Source organism: Carcharhinus amblyrhynchos, unplaced genomic scaffold (assembly GCF_965287045.1).
Source record: "Carcharhinus amblyrhynchos unplaced genomic scaffold, sCarAmb.v2.hapA scaffold_44, whole genome shotgun sequence".
NCBI classification, from domain to species: Eukaryota; Metazoa; Chordata; class Chondrichthyes; order Carcharhiniformes; family Carcharhinidae; genus Carcharhinus; species Carcharhinus amblyrhynchos.
In genome coordinates, this window is record NW_027649785.1 from 925,965 (window position 1) to 949,894 (window position 23,930).

At 43.1% G+C, this 23,930-nt stretch overlaps 1 protein-coding gene across 2 annotated transcripts in view; it reads left to right on the plus strand.

Moving 5' to 3' along the window:
• Window positions 1-23,930, plus strand: part of supt5h (SPT5 homolog, DSIF elongation factor subunit) — a 79,335-nt gene that overhangs the window by 20,418 nt on the left and 34,987 nt on the right. Inside the window, exons 4-14 of one of the 2 annotated variants that reach the window (XM_080181980.1) lie at window positions 1,078-1,143; window positions 5,607-5,618; window positions 9,514-9,583; window positions 10,746-10,814; window positions 12,862-12,927; window positions 13,054-13,084; window positions 15,109-15,177; window positions 19,681-19,932; window positions 21,511-21,600; window positions 21,900-21,970; window positions 23,186-23,291. In XM_080181980.1, the coding sequence (XP_080038106.1) occupies window positions 1,078-1,143; window positions 5,607-5,618; window positions 9,514-9,583; window positions 10,746-10,814; window positions 12,862-12,927; window positions 13,054-13,084; window positions 15,109-15,177; window positions 19,681-19,932; window positions 21,511-21,600; window positions 21,900-21,970; window positions 23,186-23,291 (902 nt within the window). The remainder of the gene's footprint in view (window positions 1-1,077; window positions 1,144-5,606; window positions 5,619-9,513; window positions 9,584-10,745; window positions 10,815-12,861; window positions 12,928-13,053; window positions 13,085-15,108; window positions 15,178-19,680; window positions 19,933-21,510; window positions 21,601-21,899; window positions 21,971-23,185; window positions 23,292-23,930) is intronic. The other variant, XM_080181981.1, reaches the window with a different exon arrangement.

A 23,930-nucleotide genomic window follows, 5' to 3' on the forward strand; every position in this document is an offset into this window, starting at 1 on the left:
AACATAAAGATTCAGCAGTCATTTGAATGGCTGGGAGAAAAGCTACATACTTTTCTGAAAACCAAGAAAAAAGTGGTATGGCTGGGTAAGCCGGTATTTATTGCCCATTGCTGTACATCAGAGTAGCTTGCTAGGCCAACTGCGCCTCTCGATTTCATGGTCATGATTACTTGATAAAAGCTTTTTATTCCAGATTTATTTAGCAAACTGAATGAAAATTCCCCAGCTACTCGAGTTTCAGTCTGTGCCTCTGCACTGGCTAGTAATGTGATTACTGTCCTTCCCTAACTGTCCTGATAGTAGATCCCCAATGTGTCCACCCTGCTGTTGGCAGATATGATTTTCATTTGGAGACAAATATTTTTAATTTTAAAATGTTTTCGCTTAAATTGATTTCCCTAATAATTTATTTGACAGGTACTACCCCCACTCCCTTGCGAATAATTCCCAAACATACTTGTCAGGCCTCATTTGGAGTACTGTGCGCAGTTCTGGTTGCCTCACTATAGGAAAGACGTAGAAGCTATTGAAAGGGTACAGAGGAGATTTACAAGGATGTTGCCTGGACTGGGAGGCATGCCTTATGAAGTTAGGTTGAGGGAACTGGGTCTCTTTTCCCTGGAGAGACGTAGGTTGAGAGGCGACCTGATAGAGGTTTATAAAATGTTGAGAGGAATAGATAGGGTGGATTCTCAGAGGCTATTTCCCCGGGTTGAAATGGTCGCTACAAGAGGACACAGGTTTAAGGTGCGGGGAGGAAAGTACAGAAGTGATGTTAGGGGTAAGTTTTTCACTCAGAGGGTGGTGAGTGAATGGAATCGGCTGCCATCAGTGGTGGTGGAGGCGAACTCGCTGGGGTTTTTTAAAAGACTTCTGGATGAGTATATGGGGTTTTATGGGATTGGGGGTTATAGATAGGTGTTGATGTGATCGGCGCAACTCGTGGGCCGAAGGGCCTGTTTGTGCTGTAATGTTCTATGTTCTATACTGATTGATGGAAAGGATACTGTGCTGGTTATTAAAGCTTGAACGTTTTCTTTCAAAAGGTAAAATTGAACTTTGTTCTTCTTTTAAAAGATGTGGATGATGAATATGAAGACGAAGATCAGTGGGAGGATGGAGCCGAGGATATCCTTGAAAAAGGTTTGTCATGCGCTAACATTTATTTATTTTGCTGACAGCAATTTGAAATTTCTACAACTTAGTGCAAACATGGCGTTTCCCATCTCTCCTGGTTTGTTGTGTGCTAGGCCAATGTGTGTCATATAAAATATTCAGCTTTCATCTGTAAGGTCTCATTGCTTACAGTAACTGAAAAACACGATGGCTGTTTAAAAAATGTTATGTTTACAAGTTAGAAACTCATTTTCTTAAGGGCTTTCCTGGTATCCGCATTAACTTACATAGTTAACACTAAATAGGCAGAAGCATTTGGCAGAGCTTGTTTAATCATCATGTCCACTGATGCAATAACTTATTCACTTACTAATCCTGGGTTAGACTAAGGAGTTATGTCTTGAGATGGTAGCTAGTTGATCTCCCCAAAGAATATATATCAAGTTACGTGCCCTTAACTGTCAGTGCTTCTGTCCCATATTGTAACTGTCTTCCCTTTCAGTGTGTTTTCTATTATTTTTCTTTATCTCTTTCCCACATATTTTCTCTAATTTCTTTTTTTTCTGTGAGTCTCTATTTCCATTTGTCTACTCTCTCTCTCTCTCTCTCTCTCCCCCATCCTCTGCATTTCCTCATCCTGCTTTATTTCATGATCTGCTGTGAAATGTAGGGGTGAGGGAAACTATGGCTGGCAATGGAAGAGAGAAGGTGGATTAGACTGAGCCAGGTAGCCTTCCTGTCACTGTCACAGGTGAACTAAAGTCACGGCGTTGTCCTGGACTAGTGGGTGAGGACGAAGCTTGGAGCCTGAGAGGAACCAGGATGTCTTGGTGATAATGCTATCAGCAGATGATGAATTTTGGGGTGAAGAGAATGGAGATGTTTCTTTCAGTGAAACATTTTAAATGCGGTCCTCTCACTTAGGGTGAATGTAAAACAATTGTGCGATAGTACTTGGATTGGTATTCTGAAAGGATATGCTTAAGTAGAATCTACACTTATAGAAGTTATCATAAACCCAACTTTGTGTAATTACAGTGCACCACAAAGTCAGTTTGAGGTCACAGGGTAGATTTGTTTCATTTCAAGGATCGTGAGTTAGTGATTCAGCTGTATTGAGCTGGATTAAATGACTGAATAATGTTAGTTTCATCTGTGGTCTGTCATTTTATTACGTGTTAAATGACTGGCTTAATGTTTGTTTTTGGTTAACTGAACCCAAGAAAACATACTTCAAAAAAAGTGTCTCACTATTTTTGTTTCTAATTCTGTGCCCTCGTTTATACAGCAAGCCTGTATTTGTCCATCTGTGTTTCTGGTGCAATGAATATATAAGTATTATGTTTTGGTATTTCAGTGAGACCCAAATCAAGATATCCCAGATGGAGATATTAATTAATTAATTGGCCTTTTATAAGAAAAATTGGATGTGAAATTTCAAGAATAATTCTAAGTTTCGCTAGTTTGTTATAAGTTTCAAATTAGGTTACCAGCAACCTTTCAATATGACACATTCTATGCATTACCTATACTTGGAATTATATAGAATTTACGTACAGAAACAAGGCATTGGCTCACCTGGCCTTTGGTTTTTATGTTCCACACGGGCATCTTGCTTCATCTCTCCCTATTGGCACGTCCTTCTATTTACAGCTGACAATATATCAAGTTTCCTTGCAACATCCAGTGGCATAAAGTTCTGGACTAGGAAAACATCACTGCAACTAGTTTGCTGCTAAGATCAAAGCAATTGATATTTTGCCTCCATGTTCCTTTGTCTTTCTATCAATGATGTGGGTAGCTGTATTGCTAACTGGATTCTGGCAAGAACCAGCCTCTCTCAGGCCTTAATTCCACACAACCGTTTTGAAAAATTCATTCAAGGGGGATGGGCTTTGCTGGCGAGACCAGCATTCATTGCCCATCCCTGATTTCCTTCTCCTCCCTCTTCTCCTGTGATCCACATAAAAAGCTATCCTCATGGACCCATTGCCTCTGCCTGTTCTTATCCAAGGAACTGACTTCTTCCAACCTCAACTTTCTTGCCTTGTCCAGTCTCTCCTCACCTCAGCTGCACCTCTTTCAATGCCCTCTGTCACTTTAGCGATCGTCTTTCAATCATGGATGCCCAGTGTTTCTACCCTTCCATCCCTTACCAGGACAGTCTGAAGATTTTCCACTTCTTCCCTGAATGAAGCCCCAACTAGACTACCCTCACTGACAGAACTTGTTTTCACAGTAACCATCTCCTCCTTCAACTTCACTTGCTTTCTCCAAATAAAAAGTGTTGCTACAGGAACTGGTATGGGCCTGAGCTAAGCCTGCCTCTCCACAAAATAATTAGAACTTTTTGTTCCCAGTCGGGCAATGCCTTACATTAAAAATGTTCATTCTTGTGGCCCAATCCTTTCATGACTTGGCTTCACCTTCTCTACCTCTTCAGCAACTTTACATTCCTCCAATTTTGGCCTCTTGTGCATCCACTATTTCCTTTGTCCCACCATTAGAAGCTGTGCCCTCAGCTACCTAGACCCTAAGCTCTGAAGTTCTTCTCCCAAACCCCTCTACTTCTCTCCACCTTTAATATTTGGCTCTTTGATCAAGCTTTTGGAAACCTTTTTGTTAGTGTTTCCTTATGTGGCTCAGATTTTCTTTTCACTAACATTTCTTTGGAGCACTCTTGGCATTTGGCTGTTTTAAAGAAGCGATATAAAGAAAAGCTGCTGTGGCTGCACTCGCTGTACTAATTTGGACAAGAAGCATTAACACTTGGGTGTTTTGGAGATGGTTCTCGTAGTTTGTGGGACTAAACCCCAGCTAGAATCAGGTCTGTTAGGGCATGAAGGGAAGAAATTGTAGGGAAGGTATGCTGTATGATTTTCCCTAATGATCTTGATGACTTTCAGTGTGGTGAATAATTTTTCCATCAACTTACACGTGATCAAATGAGTAAAGCATAAAGGAACAAATGTAAATAAGAGAAATCAAGAATTTGTTTTGAATAAAAGGTAAACAGATAGGGCCTGCTAATGTATGATGTAGGTGATAATGCACCATTGACATCAGTCAGCATTAGAGAGAGAGAATGGGAGGGAGAGTTAGTGATGTGTTGGGGGGGGGTGGGGGTGGTGTTGATTGGAATCATGCTTAGGAGTAGAGTGCCTGCTGTAAAACCTATTTGGATCTACTACTAATAACATAGGTTAAGCAGATACCAGAGTGTATCTACAGCCTAAGAATAAAATCCCACACCTAGGGTCAGAGTTGAAGGACCCATCTCAGAACGCAGAAACTGTGTTCCAGCTCTTAGTCTACTTCCATCTCTTGTTTCCCAAAATGTTATCTTTGCCATATAAGCTTACCATAATTACTGGTGGCACAGTGGTTAGCGCTGCTAACAATGTGTCTGCATGGGTTTCCTCAAGGCGCTCCGGTTTCCTTCCATAGTTAGGTGCATTGGCCATGCTAAATTCTCCCTCTGTGTACCCGAACAGGCGCCAGTGTGGCGATGAGGTGATTTTCACAGTAACTTCATTGCAGTGTTAATGTAAACCTACTTGTGGTACTAATAAATAAGCTTTAAACTGTTTACAATACTTTTTATTTGTACCTGCCTAAAACCAGACTGCTTTCATACCTCTATTCCGAAAAGGAAATAGATTATTTGGAGTTCATTTCTTAATCTCAGATTCCAGTACTTTGTCTTCCTATGTAGGTCCACATTTTGGAATTAAGGTGGTGTTGATGCGGCTGTAAACCTGCAGAGCGATAGACTTTAACCAAATGGATGTGGTAAAGCCTTTGCCAAATCTGTGCGGCTTTGGGTAAAATATACACACATTAAAAATCTTGCTAACAAGGTGTGCATGCTCCTACTGGCAAGCCCTGTAATGTCCCGATTTTCGGTCCCCTGTCAGTAATGCAAATTGCTGTGTGGGTGTTACTTGTTCAACTTTGAGTTGGTTTTAACCACCAGGTGGCTCTGGAGCAAAGTTCTTTAAGACTTGTGGCAGTCTTATATGTGTGTATATTTAAAAAAAAAGGACTTAGATTCATTCACTAACTGGTTACCATTGAAAAATGTACCGATGTTCCGTGACTGCAAGGAGGACTACCACGGAATATCCGTTGGCAGGTGTAGATGTCCTTGCTGCATTTAACACTTCAGTGATCCAGAGTATTTACTGCAAGACTCCAATCTCCATCATCAAATAGATGAATGGGGATGTTTGAAAATCAAATGTGTTTAGTTTTATTGAGTCCACGCCTGAATGTAAGAGTATTTTATCATTTGTGTCTGTGAGCATTCTCTTTGAAAACATGTCCATTTTACCCTTGTGTACTTTTCATTTCAGTTTTGAGCGTGCATCATACATTCCTGCTTATGTGCCATGTTTTAATTTTTGTCCTTACATTTTTTGTTCCCTGTTCACCATGTGATTGATTTTGGTGGTATTGTTTGGCTGTTTACTGTGTTGCCTTCTCAACAGAAGAAATTGAAGGTACGTGCACGATTCCATATATCACTTTGAGTTTAACGCAAATTAGTCTGTGGATCGCAGTCATTCAGGGCTTTGAAATTGCTCCATGTAAACATTAACAAAAATCCTTTGCCCGTTTTAATGAATCAGTTTGCGTAAATGTTTCTATCCGAGTAAAAGTGGGTGTTCCATCGGAGAATGGGCCAGCGCTGATAAACTGTAAAAATAGTGTTAATTTCTGAAATATTCCAATGCTAATATTAGAACAGGTTAATTTCAAAGCCCATGTGCACTAAGCTTGTGGTTGATTTTATTTAAGTTGTAATTTGCATTTATATGATGTGCCACATTGATCCATCTGGCTGTCAGTCTTTTAATTTCTTTTTGGTTGGTGGGCTGTTAAAGTAATGGTTCAAGTTCCACTGCTGCTTGATGAAATTCAGCAACATCAAGACAGTATTTCTACAGTGCCATTAATGTAATGAAACTTCCTGCTTCATAGGAGCATTACCAGGCACAAAGATGTTCGGGTAGAAGACTGGAAGCTTGGTCAAAGGGATAAATTTTAGGAGCACCTTAAAGGAGGTGACAAGGTCTAGGGGAGGGAGAGCTTAGGGTCTGGACAGTTGAATAATGGAAATGGGGAATGTTCAAGAGGCCAGAATTAGAGGAGTCATTTCAGAAATCTGTGGGGTTGGAGGATGTAATAGGGATAAAAGGGGGCCACCCATCATTGGCCGCAGCAAATTCTCTTTTGAGATTGGGCCATGCTCTGCAGCCCGTCAGCGACTGCACCACATTCTCAAGGGCTGCAGCCATAGCGCACTGTGTCTGTGTTGTTCTGCTGGGTCTTGTGCAAGCTCTCGAGCCTCTCAGCCGCGGGCTGTAGAGCCTTGAAGCCGATTGAGTCCCTCAGCCGTGGTTCGCTGAGACTTAGCCAATAATTGGAGCCTGCTACTAACGGCGAGGAATTCCTACCCCAGGCTTTCCATTATGGGTGCCACTCTTGCAGTGTTGGCCTGAGAACCACACAAGACAGGCAATAGCTGTTCTGTCGGAAAGCTTTGGGGGGACTCCTAACAACCTAGCAGTAGGTCCAGTGTGGCAGTAAGGATGAGAGCTCTGGTTACCCTTACATTTACCGTGTGGGGACCAGAGGATGTTAGAATATAAAAGGACTTAGGAATTTCAGCAGTAGCTGAAGCTCGTGAAGTTAGTGACATTACCGAGTGGGCAGTCTTAGTGGAATTGTGCTTAAAAGCTCATCTTTTAACCAGATATGACATCGCGGTTGTGTAGAATTTGGCTCAGCCTCAGAGTTGCCACGGAGTAGGCCAGAGAACAGAGTTTGTTGGGGGGTCCAAAGTCTTATTTGATTGTAGGAAAATCCTGCTCATCCTGACAAGCAGTCTGCCGATTCGGAGACAGCTGAGGAGTTGAGGAAGGTAATGATTAGGTAGAACAAGTTGTCAGTGCGCATGTTCAAAAAAATTATTCCGAATGAGACGAAACACTTTCACTGCAAGCATCCTTAGTTTCCTCTCCATCTTCCCCAGCAAGGAAAAGGTATTTTCAATTAAATAACAGAATACAATAGAAAGCTGCCATGGGATGACCATTGTTTGTGGCTGTTTCATTCATGGAGCCTTCCGTTCTCAATCCTCTTTCGATCATTCACGACTCGCAAAGACTGCAGAGTCCCGCTCCAAAGTCTCCACTAGTACCATTCTTCTTCTGTCAGTTGAGTTTTGAGAGCAGCCTGGGGCTACGTGTCCACCCATTTAGCTTCCTCTCTTCGGTGAATTACTCCGCATCCTTAACTGGACTCCACAATGGGAATTCCCAGTTTGGTGAATCAGTTACTGCATTATCCACATTCCTTTCACATTGTACGTGCTGGCGATTCCACCAGTGACCAGGCATCATGGAATTTTATTTTTCCTTTAGAACCTAGCTCTTGTTAATATCTCAGGTTTGGAAATCTAAAGACTTTCTCAGTTAATGTGATGGACTGGTTTTTAAGCGCATTTTCAGGATTAATATGAAAGGCTGGCTGGGTTGGGAGAAAGGTTTAAAGATTTGCACTATTTGATGACCTGCCACAGTTGTCCCTCCTGGGTAAATCAACTTGTGGTGTTTTCCTATCATTCTATGAGTTCTCCATGGATATTTGCTGCTTCAGAAAAGGGACAATAGTCTGAGTTTTTGGCAGTCTTGTTTCATCGTGAGGTGTCGAGCTGGGTGACTGGCTATAAGAATACCTCAGTGCCTTCCCCCTTTCCTCTCATTCTCTGCTGGGCATCTCCCTGAGGGCAGGTGCACACAATGCAAAATTGTGATGCAGTTGGACTGGACTCTGCTGCATGTATTTCTCCTGAACCTTTGCTTGTCTGCTGATTTATATTTCCAGCTTGTAGTGCTCTACTGACTTAAACTGGATGGGCATGGCTCTCAAGCCCATGGGAAAGGGTACAGACTGAACACGTTCATTGCTATAGTTACAGGGATCTTGATGTTTATTGCTTTACACCTTGGAAAGAGGGGTGAATTATTGGCGGTTATTAGTTTGTTTCATTGTATTAATATGGGGTGATTGATGAACTGACAAATTCCGAATTCTTCTAGATTACTTGCAGGTTTAGACTGAGTTTGCATAAATTAGCAAAGCAATTCAGGCTCCCATGTCTACTTATTGCAACTGTACAGGGCACTGGTGAGGCCGCAGCTGGAGTACTGTGTGCAGTTTTGGTCGCCGCACTTGCGCAAGGATATTTTGGCCTTGGAGGGAGTGCAGAGGAGGTTCACTCGGCTGATACCGGAGTTGAGGGGGTTGAGCTACGAAGAGAGGCTGAATAGACTGGGCTTGTACTCGTTGGAGTTTAGAAGGATAAGGGGGGAATCTTATTGAGACATATAAGATGATGAAGGGGATGGATAGGGTAGAGGTGGAGAGGTTCTTCCCGCTCAGAAGGGACAGCAGGACTAGAGGGCACAGCCTCAAGATAAGGGGGGGGGGGTGCAGTTTAGAACAGAGTTGAGGAGGAACTTCTTCACTCAAAGGGTGGTGAATCTCTGGAATTCTCTGCCCGTTGAAGTGGTGGAGGCTACCTCGCTAAATATATTTAAGACGTGGGTAGATAGGTATTTGGTAGGCAAGGGGATTAAGGGTTATGGGGAGAAAGCAGGAAAGTGGAACTGAGCCACTTCAGATCAGCCATGATCTTATTGAATGGCGGGGCAGGCTCGAAGGGCTAGATGGCCTACTCCTGCTCCTATTTCTTATGTTCTTATTACTCTCGAGTAGATGATCTCAAGATGATCTCAATATCAGATGTTGCCTGGGGCACAGAATGCCTGCATTATGGGAAACAAGTCCTTGTCCATGCCACAAAGTGTGTCCAGTTTCCTGATTGCCTTCACAGAGAATTCTGTAGCTTTAACTTCTGGAAGAGGTCATGATCCAGTCAGTAACTCCCAGCGTCTGCCAAACAGCAAGGGTTAAAAATAATCACAACTCTGCTTCTCAACTGCAGTTGTTTTAAGTTACATTTCTGCTCTGTGGATACCACTTTAATTAAAACCCTCATAAATTTGCAAGTCATTCTTCTCACAGCAGGGCCCCTCTTTGAAAGGTAAAATCGAGATGTGACTTTGTTAGGCCATCCCAGATATAATTTGGCGTTAATTTGTGCTTCCATCTTGTTTAAAAATGTTTTTTAGTTGAGGAAGTCATGAGATTCGTTCCTGATGGGAGTGTGAGTTGATCTGTCTGCTTCTATAGGTGTTCAACCCTTGTTAGGGGAGCTACAGTGTAGAGAGAGCAAAAATTGGAAGTTCACTCATGCAGCAATAGCTAATAAGGGTGAATTTGCCTGCCATTGTGTTGTTTCTTCATCTTCTTTATTGTACTCTGTAGCCTCCAACATCGACAACCTAGTGCTTGATGAAGATCACTCAGGGGCAAGAAGATTGCTGAATCACTGGAGGTAATCCTTCTTCCACTTCCCTCTTAAATTCAAGGGTAGTATCTCTGACAGCAACCTCTAATGTTGTCACCTTTAGCCAAGAAAGTGGGCAACCTGTTTCCAATAAGATTGGCTTGAGATTATTTCTCTACCTTTCTGGTGCCTTCCCATGCGGGTACTGCTGAGGTGGAACTCATGTTCACACACACTACATCAAATAAATTTTCACCTCTCAAATCCTTGCGACTTTTAAAATTAATTTGTGGGACAAGGCAACACTGGCTGGGCCAGCATTTATTGCCCATCCCTAGTTGCCCTTGTTCAGAGGGGCATTTGAGAGTCAATCACATTGTTCTCACTCTGGACTCGCATGTAGGCCAGACCGGGTAAGGATGCAAGATTTCCTTCCCTAAAGGACATTACTGAACCATCGACAATGGTTTCATTCGTGGACTCTTAATTCCAGATTTTTAAAGTTGAATTCAGATTCCACCGGCTGCCATGGCGGGATTCGAACCTGGGTCCCCAGAGCATTAGCTGCGTTTCTGAATTAACAGTCTAGTGATAATACCACTAGGCCATCACCTCTCAGTGGAGTAGTCAACCACATTGCTGTGGACCTGAAATCATGTCAATCATAGAAAGCTGACATCAGAGAAAGAGGCCACTTGGCCCATCATGTCTGCACTGGCCAACTTAATTCCACTTTCCAACCTTTGGTCTGTAGCCCTGGAGGTTACGGCACTCGAGGTGCATGTGCAGACAACTTTGAAATAAATGAGTGTTTCTGCCTCCACTTCCCTTTTAGGCAGTGAGTTCCAGACCCCACAACCCTCTGGGTAAAACGTATTTTCCTCATCATCCCTCTAAACTGTCTATCAACTACTTCAAACCTATGCCCCAGTCCCTGACCTCTGTGCCATGAATGGACTGGAAGGATTTATACGGCAATTTGGTAGTTTTATGGTCAGAATTGCTGACATCAGTTTTTTAAATTTCAAGATTTCTTGCTGTAGTGGGAATTAATCCCATGTCTCTGGATTACTGGTCCAGTAATTTAACCGTTACGTTGCTGTACCCTTGATTATGTCAAAATAATTACATTCTATACTTCATGTTACTGCACCAGTTTTGGATATTGAGCCCTGTTGAATGCTACAGCTAATAATTCTGTCTTTTACAGAGACAAAAGAGAGGAGGAACTTGGTGAATATTATATGAATAAATATGCCAAGCCAACTGCAGGAGATCAGTAAGTATTCTAGTGTTGTGTATTTAAAAAAATTATTAACTATTATGACTCTGAACCCACTCCATTGCCAAACATGAGGGAAGGTGTAATGGGGGCAGCACGATGGCACAGTGGTTGGCTCTGTTGCCCAACACCAGGGATCCGGGTTTTATTCCTGTCTTGGGTCACTGTCTGTGCAGAGTCTGCATGTTCTCCCCTTGTCTATGTGGGTTTCCTCTGGGTGCTCCGGTTTCCTCCCACAGTCATGCTGGTTAGGTGCATTGGCTGTGCTAAATTCTCTCTGTGTACCCAAACAGGCGCTGAAGTGTGGCGACTAGGGGATTTTCACAGTAACTTCATTGCAGCGTTAATGTATGCCTACTTGTGACACTAATAAACTTAAAGGATTTTTTTGGTGCTGTGGTACTGACCTGTCAAGGAAAGGAATTGATTCCACAGATAGATAGCGTCTGATTCGTGGTGAATAGGAAATGAGTGTGGAGTAGTGGGGGGGATTGGCAGAGGTGCTTGGCTCTATAATTTTGGTAATCACATCGGGACTGTAGAAAGGGTAGGGCAAATGTCTTTTTCGTCCAAGCTTTCTTGAACATTAACCAAGTCATCACCAGTCAAGGTGGAGCCATACACTCTGGAATAAAAAGGATGAGCTTGGAGTATCTGTAACTTTGAACTCGCTCCCAATTACAAATTAGCATTAAAATGTTGTACAGCTTTCAATCTTGTAAGAAAAGCCTAATGGTATTTCTTTGGGGCTGAATAAATTCTTCCACCTATCTCCCTGTCATATAAGCATAATTGAACAACTGTTTAGCACTGTTACCTCACAGCGCCAAGGATCTGGGTTCAATTCCAGCCTTGGGTGACTGTCTGCACGTTCTCCCTGTGTCTGCGTGGATTTCCTCCGGGTGCTCCGATTTCCTTCCACGGTCTAAAGATGTTCAGGTTAGATGGATTGGCTATGCTAAATTGCCCTTTAGTGTCCCAGGACGTGTAGGTTAGATGGATTGGCCGTAGCGAATGTGCAGAGTTACAGGGATAGGGCAGGGTAGAGGACCTGGGTAAGACGCTGTCAAAGTGTAGTCTTGATGCGCTGAATGGCCTCCTGCACTGTAGGGATTTTCTGATCTATGAACTAGAAACAGGAGTGGGCATTTCGAGCTTGCTCTGCCATTCAATACGATCGTGGCTGATCTCATTTCCACCTTCCTGTCCGCTCCCCATAACCCTTCATCCCATTACTAATTAAAAACTTACCTATCTCCTCAAACTTGTTTATTATTCTGCTGCACTGTGGGGTAGAGAATTCAGTAAAAAGTCTGACAACACCAGGTTTTAGTCCAACCGATTTATTTGATAATAGACTCACAAGCTTTCGGGGTTAGCCCCTTCGTCAGGTGAATGGAGAGTTCTGGCCAGAACTCTCCATTCACCTGACGAAGGGGCTAACCCCGAAAGCTTGTGAGTCTATTATCAAATAAATCGGTTGGACTAAAACCTGGTGTTGTCAGACTTTTTACTGTGTTTACGCCAGTCCAACGCCGGCATACCCACATCACGGGTAGAGAATTCCACAGACTCTCCACCCTTTGAGTGAAGTAATCCCTCCTTATCTCTGTTTTAAATCTGCCACTCCTTAGCCTAAAACTATGACCCCTCATTCTAGGATGTCCCACAAGGGAAAACATCTGCTCTTCACATACCCTGTCAATCCCCTTTGGCATCTTATATACCTCAATTAGATATATAAGGCTAGGCAACAGTGACCCTGGACCAAGCTTTAGGTCGGTAATCTAACAGCAATATAGAATGGTAATAAGAAGATATATATAATGTGTTTTGCAGATTTAAACTTGCATTTTAATGTGTAACTGTGAGCCCTCAGCTGAAATTATATCTATGATTCTATGAACCTTGCACCGTGCAGAATTATCCCAGCTGTCTTTGACTGGCCTTGCCTAGCTTGCTCTGATTCAGTTCCATGCAGCCATCTACAGATGTGAGCGTATGTTTTTTTAACCTGCTATCTCCTCTCCTCTTGTTCTTATAGTTTCTACGGCGCATCAGATGAACTCTCGGATGACATCACGCAGCAGCAATTACTGCCCGGTGTAAAGTAAGTGAATCTTCAATAAACTTTTCAAAATTTGCAAAATTCATCAATATATTGGACAAAATCCACACACGTTCTCTGGACTAATCCTGTTTGGTTTTTTTTCCCCTTTTTTTTCTTTTTGTACAGGGATCCTAATTTGTGGACTGTGAAATGTAAGGTAAGGCTATTCCCAGATGCGCGAGCTGAAACCCGTGGGGTTGGGGGGGGCACAGAGACAGGGAATTGCAATAAGAGAATAGAATCCCTACAGTGCGGAAGGAGGCAATTCGGCCCATTGAGTCTGGGCTAACCTGGCCCAGGCCCAGCCCCCTATCCCTGTAACCTCGCGTATTTACCCTGCTAATCCACATAACCTACACATCTTTGGGTGCTGAGGGGCAATTTAGCATGGCCAGTCCACATCTTTGGACTGCCAGTGGAAAACGGAGCACCTGGGGGAAACCCATGCAGACATGAGGGGAACATGCAAACTACACACCCAAGGTCTATATTGAAACTGAGTCCCTGGCACTGTGAGGCAGCAGTGCCAACCACTGTAACATGGCAGAAAAGCAATATATTTCAAGATAATATTGGATTTGCAAAAGGCATTTAACACGGTTAATCGGTAAGATAAGGTTTCATGATGACATGAACTGAGGATTGGCTGACAGACAGGAAACAAAGGGAGCAGGGTTAAATTAGACATTTTAAAGTTGTATGTAACTAGTGGAGTTCCACAAGGATCAAAGCTGGGGGTTCTGTTATGTGCAATCTATATCAATAATGTAGACAAAGAGACAGAGTATAAGAGTTAGGGTTGTTTCCAATCTAAAGCAAAGTGGAAAGGTAAGCTGCGAGGAGGACACAGATATAAAAAGATCAGGTGAGCAGGCATCAACAATTTTATGCACATCTAGAAACAAGTGTTTGCTGTTTCAGTTATCAAACTATTGCCTATCATTCCAGACTCTCTCTCCACATAAGGTAACACCTGGTGCAGACTTCAATGGTCAAAGTGAATAAGCCCCATTTCCTCACAGTTCAATTAGCTACCTCGTTGCCTGCTCACTTGATCTTTTTATATCTCTTGGTGTCCTCCTCACAGCTTACTTTTCCACCTTGCTTTAGATTGGAAACAACCCTAACTCTTATACTCTGTCTCTTTGTCTAAGTTATTAACATAGATTGCACATAACAGAACCCCCAGCTTTGATCCTTGTGGAACTCCACCAGTTACATCCAACTTAAAAATGTCCAATTTAACTCTGCTCCCTTTGTTTCCTGTCTGTCAACCAATCCTCAGTTCATGTCACCATGAACCCTGATATTAACGATTAACCGTGTTCAATGCCTTTTGGAAATCCAAGTATACCGCATCTATTGATTCACCTTTATCTACCCTACCAGTTACATTCTGAAAACGTTTTATTGAATTTGTCAAACATGATTTCCCCCTTGTAAAAGCTTTCGATTGTCATGGAAGATATTGCAGTAGAAACTACCACCTTCAGAACTAGCTTGGTGGGTGGAAATCCTTCTCTAGTTTTTCTGGAGGGGAGGATGTTAGCTGAAGCACCTCCATTGATATGGACAGAATGATCAGGAGTTTGTTTCAATGCTTCAGACAGTCCATGAATTTAGCGTGGGACTGGGTTCTAACATTTGAGTACTGTGCACCATCTAGTGGACAATGTGGACATTGCTGGTTTCTTAGCCATTCCTTATTCTCCCTCCCTTATGTTTGTAATTACATTTAATAGCGAGGGAGGAACAAATTCAAGTTTTTGTTTGTAAAAACTGTCACTTGGGAAAGCGATTCAGAAATTCTGTCATCCAGAGGACCTTGAGTTATGGTTCTGATTTAAGAACAGTTGCAAATATTTAATTCCTGCAGCTGAACTGTGATAAATAACTCTGTGCTGTCAGTGAGTGTGGTGCTTTGTGACTACAGATGCAGTATAGCCACTGATCCTGTGGTGCTGGTGAATTTGCAGCTCATTTGAACTTGCACCTTGGAGATGGTTCATTTCTCGAGCAGCCCCGTATGTTCTACAAGCATAGAACGCGTTCACCGCCCCATGTGAATTTCAGCTGATGTTATACCTGTGAAAAGTCTTCCTTTTTGTTGTTTTTCTCAGATTCTGGATTTGTAGTTGTTGAAATTGAGAGTTGCAGCTTGTCATATTCTTCTTTTCTCAGATTGGCGAAGAACGAGCAACTGCGATTTCACTGATGAGGAAGTTTGTCGCCTACCAGTTTACAGATTCAGTAAGTATCTTCTCATTGGTCGTGGACAGCAGATACAGTTTAAGAGTCTGTTTGATACAGCAGAAGGATTTGGAAGTGAATTTTCCAGGCTGTTGTTTCCTTTTAAGGATTAGACTATTTTATATTCTTCCTGTCATAGATTCCTACGGTGCAGAAGGAGGCCACTCGGCCCATCGAGTCTGCATCAACCACAGTCCCACCCAGGCTCTATCCCCATAACCCTATCCTTTTACCCCAGCTAGCCCCCCTGACATCCAGGGGCAATTCAGCATGGCCAATCCATCTAACCTGCACATCTTTGGACCGAGAGGGGAAAGCGGAGCACCTGGAGAAAACCCATGTAGACACGGGGAGGACGTGTAAACTCCACACAGGAATCAAACCTGTGTCCCTGGTGCCATCAGGCAGCAGTAGTAACCACTGGGCCACCGTGCCACCCCTAAGCGTTCAGTGCTAACCACCGCGCCACCCTCAAGGCTGCAGTGCTAACCACTGTGCTCTGTGCCACACCATGTTCTCTAAGATGTATATTCTGATATGGAAATATCCCAGAAAATCGATGCATTTCTGTAGCCCAAGAAAAGGGGGTAGCTTATGCCAGACCCCTCCCAAGGGCACTCAACTGCAGAAGGCATTGGATACCGCTGGGACTATAGCTCCTGATGGTGTCTTGTTACAGTACTGGAGACCTGTGCTCCAGAGTTAGCCGTGCTCCAGAGTTAGCCGTGCCCCTCGCCAAGCCATTCCAGAACAGCTACAATACTGGTATGTAGCCAACAATATGGAAAATTGTATGTCCTGTACACACAAAGCAGGTAAAATCCAACCTGGCCAATTGCCACCCCATCAGTCTACTCTTGATGATCAGTGAAGTGTAGGAAGTGTCATCAACAGTGCTACCTAGCTGCACTTACTCAGCAATAGCTTGTTCACTGGTGCTCAGTTTAGGTTCCACCAGGGCCACTCATCTCTAGGACATTAAAGCTTTGGTCTAAACATGACAAAAGAGCTAAACTCAAGCTGAGTGACTGCCGTTAATATCAAGGCTGCATTTGACAGCGTGTGGCATCAAGGGACCGTAACAAAACTGAAGTCAGTGGAAATCAAGGGAGAAAATTCTTCACTGGTTGGAGCCATGCGTGGCACAGTGGAAGATGGTGTGGTGATTGGAAGTCAATCATCTCAGTCTCAGAGCATCACTGTTGGAACCCCACAGAGTAGAGTCCTCAGCTCAGCCATCTTTAGCTGTTTCATCAATGACCTTACCTCCATCAGAAAGTCAGAAGTGGGGATGGTTGCTGATATTTGATGTTCAGTACTAACCACTCCTCAGATACTGATGTAGTCTCGTGTCCATATGCAGCATGACCTGGAGGCATTCAGGCTTGGGCTGATAAGTGACTAAGTAACACTTTCACCACAGGAGTCCCAGCTAATGAGTATCTCTGACGAGAGAAAATCTAACCATGTCCCCTTGACATCATCTTATTGAATCGCAGAACAGGCTGGAGGGGCTGAATGACTTGACTTTTGCCCTATTTTGTACTATTGCTGAGTACTTCCGATAGCAACATCCTGAGATTACCATTGACCAGATTCTGAACTGGACTCGCCATGTTAATACTTCAGCTGCAAGAGCAGTTGGAGACTAGGAATTCTGCAGAGAGTAATTCGTCTCCTGACTCCCCAAAGCTGTCCATCATCTGCAAGGCACTAGTCAGGAATGTGTTGGAATACTCTGCACTTGCCTGGATAAGTGCAGTTTATTCTGTCCACTTCCATGTTAAACATTCACTCCTTCCACCACCAATGCATAGTAGTGGCAATGTGTACCATCCGCAAGATGCAGTGCACAAACTCACCAAACACCTTCTAACCCCATGAGCTTTAGTGCCCAGGACAAGGGCAGCAGGTGTATAGGAACACCACTATCTGCAGTTTTCTCCAAGCCACACATCATTCTGACTTGGAAATATATCGCTGTTACTTCACAGTCGCTGAGTCAAAACCCTGGAACTTCCTCCCTAACAGCATTGTGGTTGTACCTACACTACGTGGATTGTAGTGGCTCCACACTGCCTTCTCAAAGGGCAATAAATGCTTGCCTAATCAGTGACGTCAACACCCTACAGTAGAATTGAAAACGTGACTGGAAGGTGTGGGAGATTTCCTCCTGTTCTATTAAGCACACACTCTACGGCCTAGCCTCTACTTGCTGCTGATCACACTGATACAGTTAAGCTGATGAATTTGCTATGCTAGGCAAGTCCTTGTTTCAGTCATATCCATTCCATGTTTTCCCTACTGGTTTCTCTGAAAGGCAATGACTAATGGTGGGGCACATTGAGATTCCCAGCAACCTTTCTCAGATTTCATAGATGTCATAGAATCCCCAAAGTGCAGAATCCCTCAGGTGTGTGAGTGTGGAAGTCTAAATCTGAATGTTGCGTGTTCAAGCCTATTTCCAGAGACGAGCACAAACTCTAGGCTGACATATTAGCACCGTAGTGAGGGAGTGCTGTACAGTCAGAGGCCTTGCCTTACAGATGAGAAGTTTAAATTGAGGTCTTGTTTGTTTGCCCTCTTAGGTGAATGTTAATGGGTGCTAATCGAAAAAGTGGAGTGGGGGGGGTTCTGATTTTGCTAATAATTATACCTCAGCTAACTCTTAAAACCAGACGCTTGGTCATGTGGGAACTTTCAGTGCTTAGGTTCACACCTGTGCTCCTGCAGTAACTACAACTGGGGGAAAAGTATTTCATTGGTTGTGAAGTGCTTTGGGACAACTTGAGATCATGAAAAGTGCGATGGAAGTCTAATCCCAATGGGCTATTCAGTGATCAAGATCATATTAAGCTCCATCTTGATCATAGTTATGCCTGTCAGCAGCGGGAACGGAGGGGAGGGCTTCCTCGTTAACCTGCTCCTGGCTGAGCCAAGCTGGCCGTGAATAGATCCAGGTAGCAGGTACTTGAGGTCTGTCTGTCCCTCTTCTGTGACTGCTCACTGCTGGGTGTCCGCTGACACCGTCAAGGCCATCCATACCCAGTGGCATTGCAGGGACTGGGTGTGTTATCCACCTCTTCAATCACATTTTGTTTTGGTGTTTAAATTTCCTTTGCGATTCTGTTTGCTTTGATGGAAGATCCCTTCAAAGAACTGCATTCTAATTTTAATACTTTTAATTGTGACGTATCCCACAGTTTGTTGATTTAGTTTATTTGGTTAATATAAAGAAACACAAGTATTCATGTGGAATAGAGTGTGGTAGCCTTGGTCTTTGCCCTCATCATCCTGGCATGCTGAGACATTGGCACAAGTGCAACCCCAACTGAGGGGAACCAATTCAGCCAGTGCCAGAGTTGAACAGAGCATCTTGCCTTTATGGTTGAATGTCACATGCAACATCCTTTTAAAAGGAAATAATTATTTGTTAACGTTCTCCACTTCATCTTTATTCTCTTAAAGAAGATGTATGTAACTTTGATTCCTCTCTTTCCTGTTAATTTGCCCAAATCATTAAGAACATAAGAACATAAGAAATAGGAGCAGGAGTAGGCCATCTAGCCCTTCGAGCCTGCCCCGCCATTCAATAAGATCATGGCTGATCTGTCGTGGCTCAGTTCCACATTCCCGCCCTCTCCCCATAACCCTTAATCCCCTCTCTTATCAGAAACCCATCAACCTGCGTCTTAAAAATATTTAGCGAGGTAGCCTCCACTACTTCAACGGGCAGAGAATTCCAGAGATTCACCACCCTTTGAGTGACGAAGTTCCTCCTCAACTCTGTTCTAAACCGCCCCCCCTTTATCTTGAGGCTGTGCCCCCTAGTCCTACTATCCTTTGAGCGGGAAGAGTCTCTCCACCTCTATCCTATCCATCCCATTCATCATCTTATACGTCTCAATGAGATCTCCCCTCATTCTTCTAAACTCTAACGAGTACAAGCCTAATTTATTCAGCCTCTCCTCATAGCTCAACCCCCTCAACTCCGGCATCAGCCTAGTAAACCTCCTCTGCACTCCCTCCAAGGCCAAAATATCCTTGTGTAAGTACGGCGCCCAAAACTGCACACAGTACTCCAGCTGCGGCCTCACCAATGCCCTATACAGCCACAGCAAGACCTCCCTACTTTTATATTCAGTCCCCCTTGCGATGAAGGCCAGCATCCCATTCGCCTTCCTGACCACCTGCTGCACCTGCAAGCTGGGTTTTTGCGACTCATGCACAAGGACCCCGAGGTCCCTCTGCACCGTCGCCTGCTGCAGTTTTTCTCCACGTAAGTAATAATCCTTCCTACGTGAAGGAAGTAGTTCACTCGTCAAAGTACTTCTTGTCATCATTCAGATTTTCACATTATATGTGTTATATTCTGTAATAATTCATTTGAAACTTAGCACAGTGTTGGATCTGATGCGAATATATTGCTGAAACTGCTAGTTTTTTTTAAATGAAATATATATATAAAAGTTTGATTTCTTTTTTCATTTCTTCTGCTTGTAGCCCATCCAGATCAAGTCTGTTGTCTCACCTGAGCATGTGAAGGGGTACATTTATGTTGAGGCGTACAAGCAGACTCATGTCAAGCAGGCCATTGAGGGTGTGGGGAACCTCAGGATTGGCTACTGGAACCAGCAGATGGTTCCCATCAAGGAAATGACAGACGTGTTGAAGGTGGTGAAGGAGGTGACCAACCTGAAACCCAAATCCTGGGTCCGCCTAAAGAGAGGTCTATACAAGGATGACATTGCACAGGTAAAACATTTCTCTCTTGCAGTAATGGGCAGAAAATCTAATATGAACGTGTTAAGCGTTCTTGCGATAGTATCACAAGCGTTGTGTTGCAAAAGTGGAAGAGCCCAGACTGAAACCATTACCTTCCTATTGCCTTTGACAGGATTTTACTTCCTCCAAAGTTTTATAGAATTCAGTCAGCAGTTTCCATTACCGGGTGGTCAAAGATGATTATGTAATGGTGGGGAAGGGGAGAATTTGTGCCTTGTGTTGAGATATTAAGGATTAACATCGCATGTAACTAAGGACTTTTGAGTTGATTTCAAAATGACAAGCTTAAGACATCTGTGATTAACACATTTACCCTTTAACAGTTCTCTTTCTTTCAGCATAACGATATTATGACCTTGGATATAGTTAACCTGACTAGAACAAAAGGTGTCTTGTGATTGGCTATATTGTATCAGACCGCATGTGATCATAAGGATTGTACAAGATACATAAAGGGGGACTATCCCATTAATCAGCGCACCTTTGCTACCTGACTCCCAGCACTGAGTGGAAGTTATGTAGCAAAGGTTTGCCAGCTTGCATATGTAAGAAGAATAAAGAACTTTTGAATCGGACAGTGGTTGGTGTTTGTCTTTGTATCAAGGATGGAAGAGTCTCGCAAAAAACGAACTTGTGTCAGAAACTCCAGGATGTTTTATGAAGTGAGCCTAGATCATGAGTTTTGCAGTTTAAACTTGGCACGGGTAACCATAAGATATTTTACTCCTGATACGATTCAAATGACCCACTAGGGAGTTATTAATCGGACAAAGTTTATTTAAGAATATAGTTAACATATAAAAAATTAGCAATAAATTTTACCAATTACAAACAGATAAAGAAACCGCCATGGCATTGTGTAAACCTCAACAACTAAATGCACTGTTCTAATACAACACACCTCCTTATAAATATACGCCCAGGTTTAGTCCAAAAGTAAGAATGCTCATGTGGTTTTGCAGCTGTGCAACTTCTGGTGTGAATTAGTCCTTTGGTTGGAGAATTTAGAGTCTGGGCTTCTGCGTTTTGGAGCTCCCCCCCCGTACCTCGAAGTAGGTAGTGATAGTGCCACTGCTTGCCTTTAGCTAGCAAACCATCGACAGCAAACCTTTTACTCCAGGAAAGGCAAGCAAGACTGTTTCCAACTAGCCAGCAGAATTTCTAATGACCAGGAAAGAGACAAACACACTGTCACCAGCCTTTTTAACCAAGGAAAATTTCTCGTTTGCAGCTCAATCCATGTATGGTTGATTAGTGTTAGCCTTGCACCATCTTGGAGCTGAGTGAGACCAGATATGTATAGAATGTGATGTTTGTCGAGTACACTCGGTCAGTAACGGGTTAAAGAGTGGAAGCTCTAAACTATAATTAATGCCAAATGAAAATTCCGTGTGTTTTTCCCACTGTGAAAAATATTAAGATTCCTTAGTAGTTGTAAACATTAATTTAAAATTTTCTTTTGCAGGCTGAGCACTTAAATGTTGGTGCTTATCATGGTGCCCTGTCTCACCTGAGAAACCCTCAAAAAGTTATGACGTTTTTTTTCAGGTGGACTATGTTGAACCGAGTCAGAACACCATTTCCCTGAAACTGATCCCAAGAATTGATTATGAGCGAATCAAAGCTCGAATGAGTTTGGTAAGAGCCCGTCTTTGTGTACTGGTTGATATTCTCTGGGGATGATGGACTGAGATTATATCCAAGTGTTCTAGCAAGCACTTTGCATCATTAGTATTAGTGAAAAATACAGGATTTTTTTTTAAATACCTGAACAAAAGAATTGCAGGATTGTGTAGAAGTTATGATTCTCCCCTGTGTATGACTTCCTTAATCCTATGTGAACACTTGGTCCTGAAGACTTATTGCTGCTTACTTTTCAAGCGAATTTTGATTTAATCTTTTCAACATGTTAATATTTTTTAAACTTCAATCCACAGAAAGACTGGTTTGCTAAAAGGAAGAGATTCAAGAGGCCACTTCAGCGTTTGTTTGATGCAGAGAAAATCAGGTCTGACTTAAACTGCAGCTCCTTTACAGTGAGGCAGTGTAATTGTGTTTTGGGTGATGTGCAGCATGACTGCACAGCTCTTTATTAATATTCTGAGTTAACCATGGAGGGCCACATTGGGTCCCCTCCCACAATACCAGGATCAAGGGCTCCAAGTTGTCTCAGATTTGGGACTGTGTTCCTACGCTCAATCAGCTTACTGGTACGTTTCCTTTGCTGCACTCTAACAATATTTTCTGCAACAATAACACCTGGTTCATTGTGTTGCTCATTGAGATCCTCTGGGTCTATGTGAGTGGTCAGATACGGAAGTGGCCGCCATCATGGAAGAGTTTGAAGGTTACATGAATAAGTGGAAGTCCAGCCACTTCATGTTAAAATGAATGTTGTAGAAGTTCAGGTGCAGTTCCATACAGGGACCGATAGGGTATATAGGAGGAAACTGTTTCTGCTCATGCAGAGTCAGGGTTCACCAAAAAAATTTCGAGCTCCATTGTTTTAAGGAGTGAAATTGGGGAATATCTCTCCACGTAGAGTGGAAGAAGTTTGAAACTCTCTTGGGAACTAATGCTAGATCATTGTAAATTTTAACACTGAGGTTGATAGGTTTTTGTTAGCCAAAGGCATCATGACGTATGGAGCAAAGGTGGGTAGAGGTTAGATCACAGATGAACCACAATCTCATTGATGGAACAGTTTGAAGGGGCTAAAATGCCCCATCCAGCTCCTGCTTTCCTACAGGAATATAATACCTGTTCTGTATCTCCTGCCACCACACTGGAATAGGAGGCTGGTGTAGGTGATGCACCTGGAATGACAGGCAGCTAAATTCACTGTCACTGGGGGTGAGGCCACAGGCACTGTGACTGTTGCATCTGTGGTGAGTGCGCCTCCTGAAACTGCAATGGCAGCAAATGCAGTGTTACAAATACCTTGGCAGTTCTCTGATTTTTCTACATCTTTATGTAGGAATAGTTTTCAAATCTAAAACGGATGCTGTGGGAATCAGTCAGCGATGAACTTGATCAGACTAACCCGCTATTCGGTGATATCTGAGAATCTAATCAAAAGATTGAGTTAGTTTGGGGACCCTAAAGAAACTGAGCTTTTTTAGATTTTGTAAATTGTCAGAGGGCGCCTGGAATCCGACTGATTTCATTGCATTTACTTGACACTTTATTATTTTTTAAATTAAAATAAATTATAATTCCACAGATCATTGGGTGGCGATGTTACCACAGATGGAGACTTTCTCATATTTGAGGGCAATCGCTACAGCAGAAAAGGATTCTTGTTCAAAAGTTTTGCCATGTCTGCAGTTGTAAGTGATGCTTCCAGTGGAATCTCTTGTGCCAGTACGGTTTCAAGTTTTGTTTCATTTTCAAAGCCTTTTCTAAAATCTTGCTTTCTATCTTGTTTCTCCCCCCCCTCACTAGGTCCGTCTGCCACATGCCTCAGGTTGTCCTTTGACACTGCACCTTTGCTCCGCCACTTGCACATTCTGATCTCTTAATGGGCGTTATTAGCACCATTCTCAGTCTTTATCAGCACCACTTCCATCCCCTTTGTCATTTTGTCTATGCCATCCCTATCAATTACAGCCCTGCAGCCACCTCCCCCGACCCCTTTTTGTTTTTTGCTTTCTGTGGTGACGACATGCTTAGTATACGTGGGTTGATGAGCAATTGCAGTTGCAGTTAAAGTGCTGATTCTGCACTGCTGCCAAACTGGCAATATAATTGAGATGAGCATGGAGTGCTTGAAAACTGTAGTGATGGTGCCCAGGCCAGGATGCTGCCTGGTATTGTGGCATTTCCCCACCTCATGAATGTTGGTGCAGTTCTGTTGCAATTTTAAGTGCGTTAGTCCTGGCCTTTGGGATACCACAGATGTCATATAAATGTCATCCTCACTTCCTGTCACATAGAATCCCAACAGTGCAGAAGGAGGCCTTTTGGCC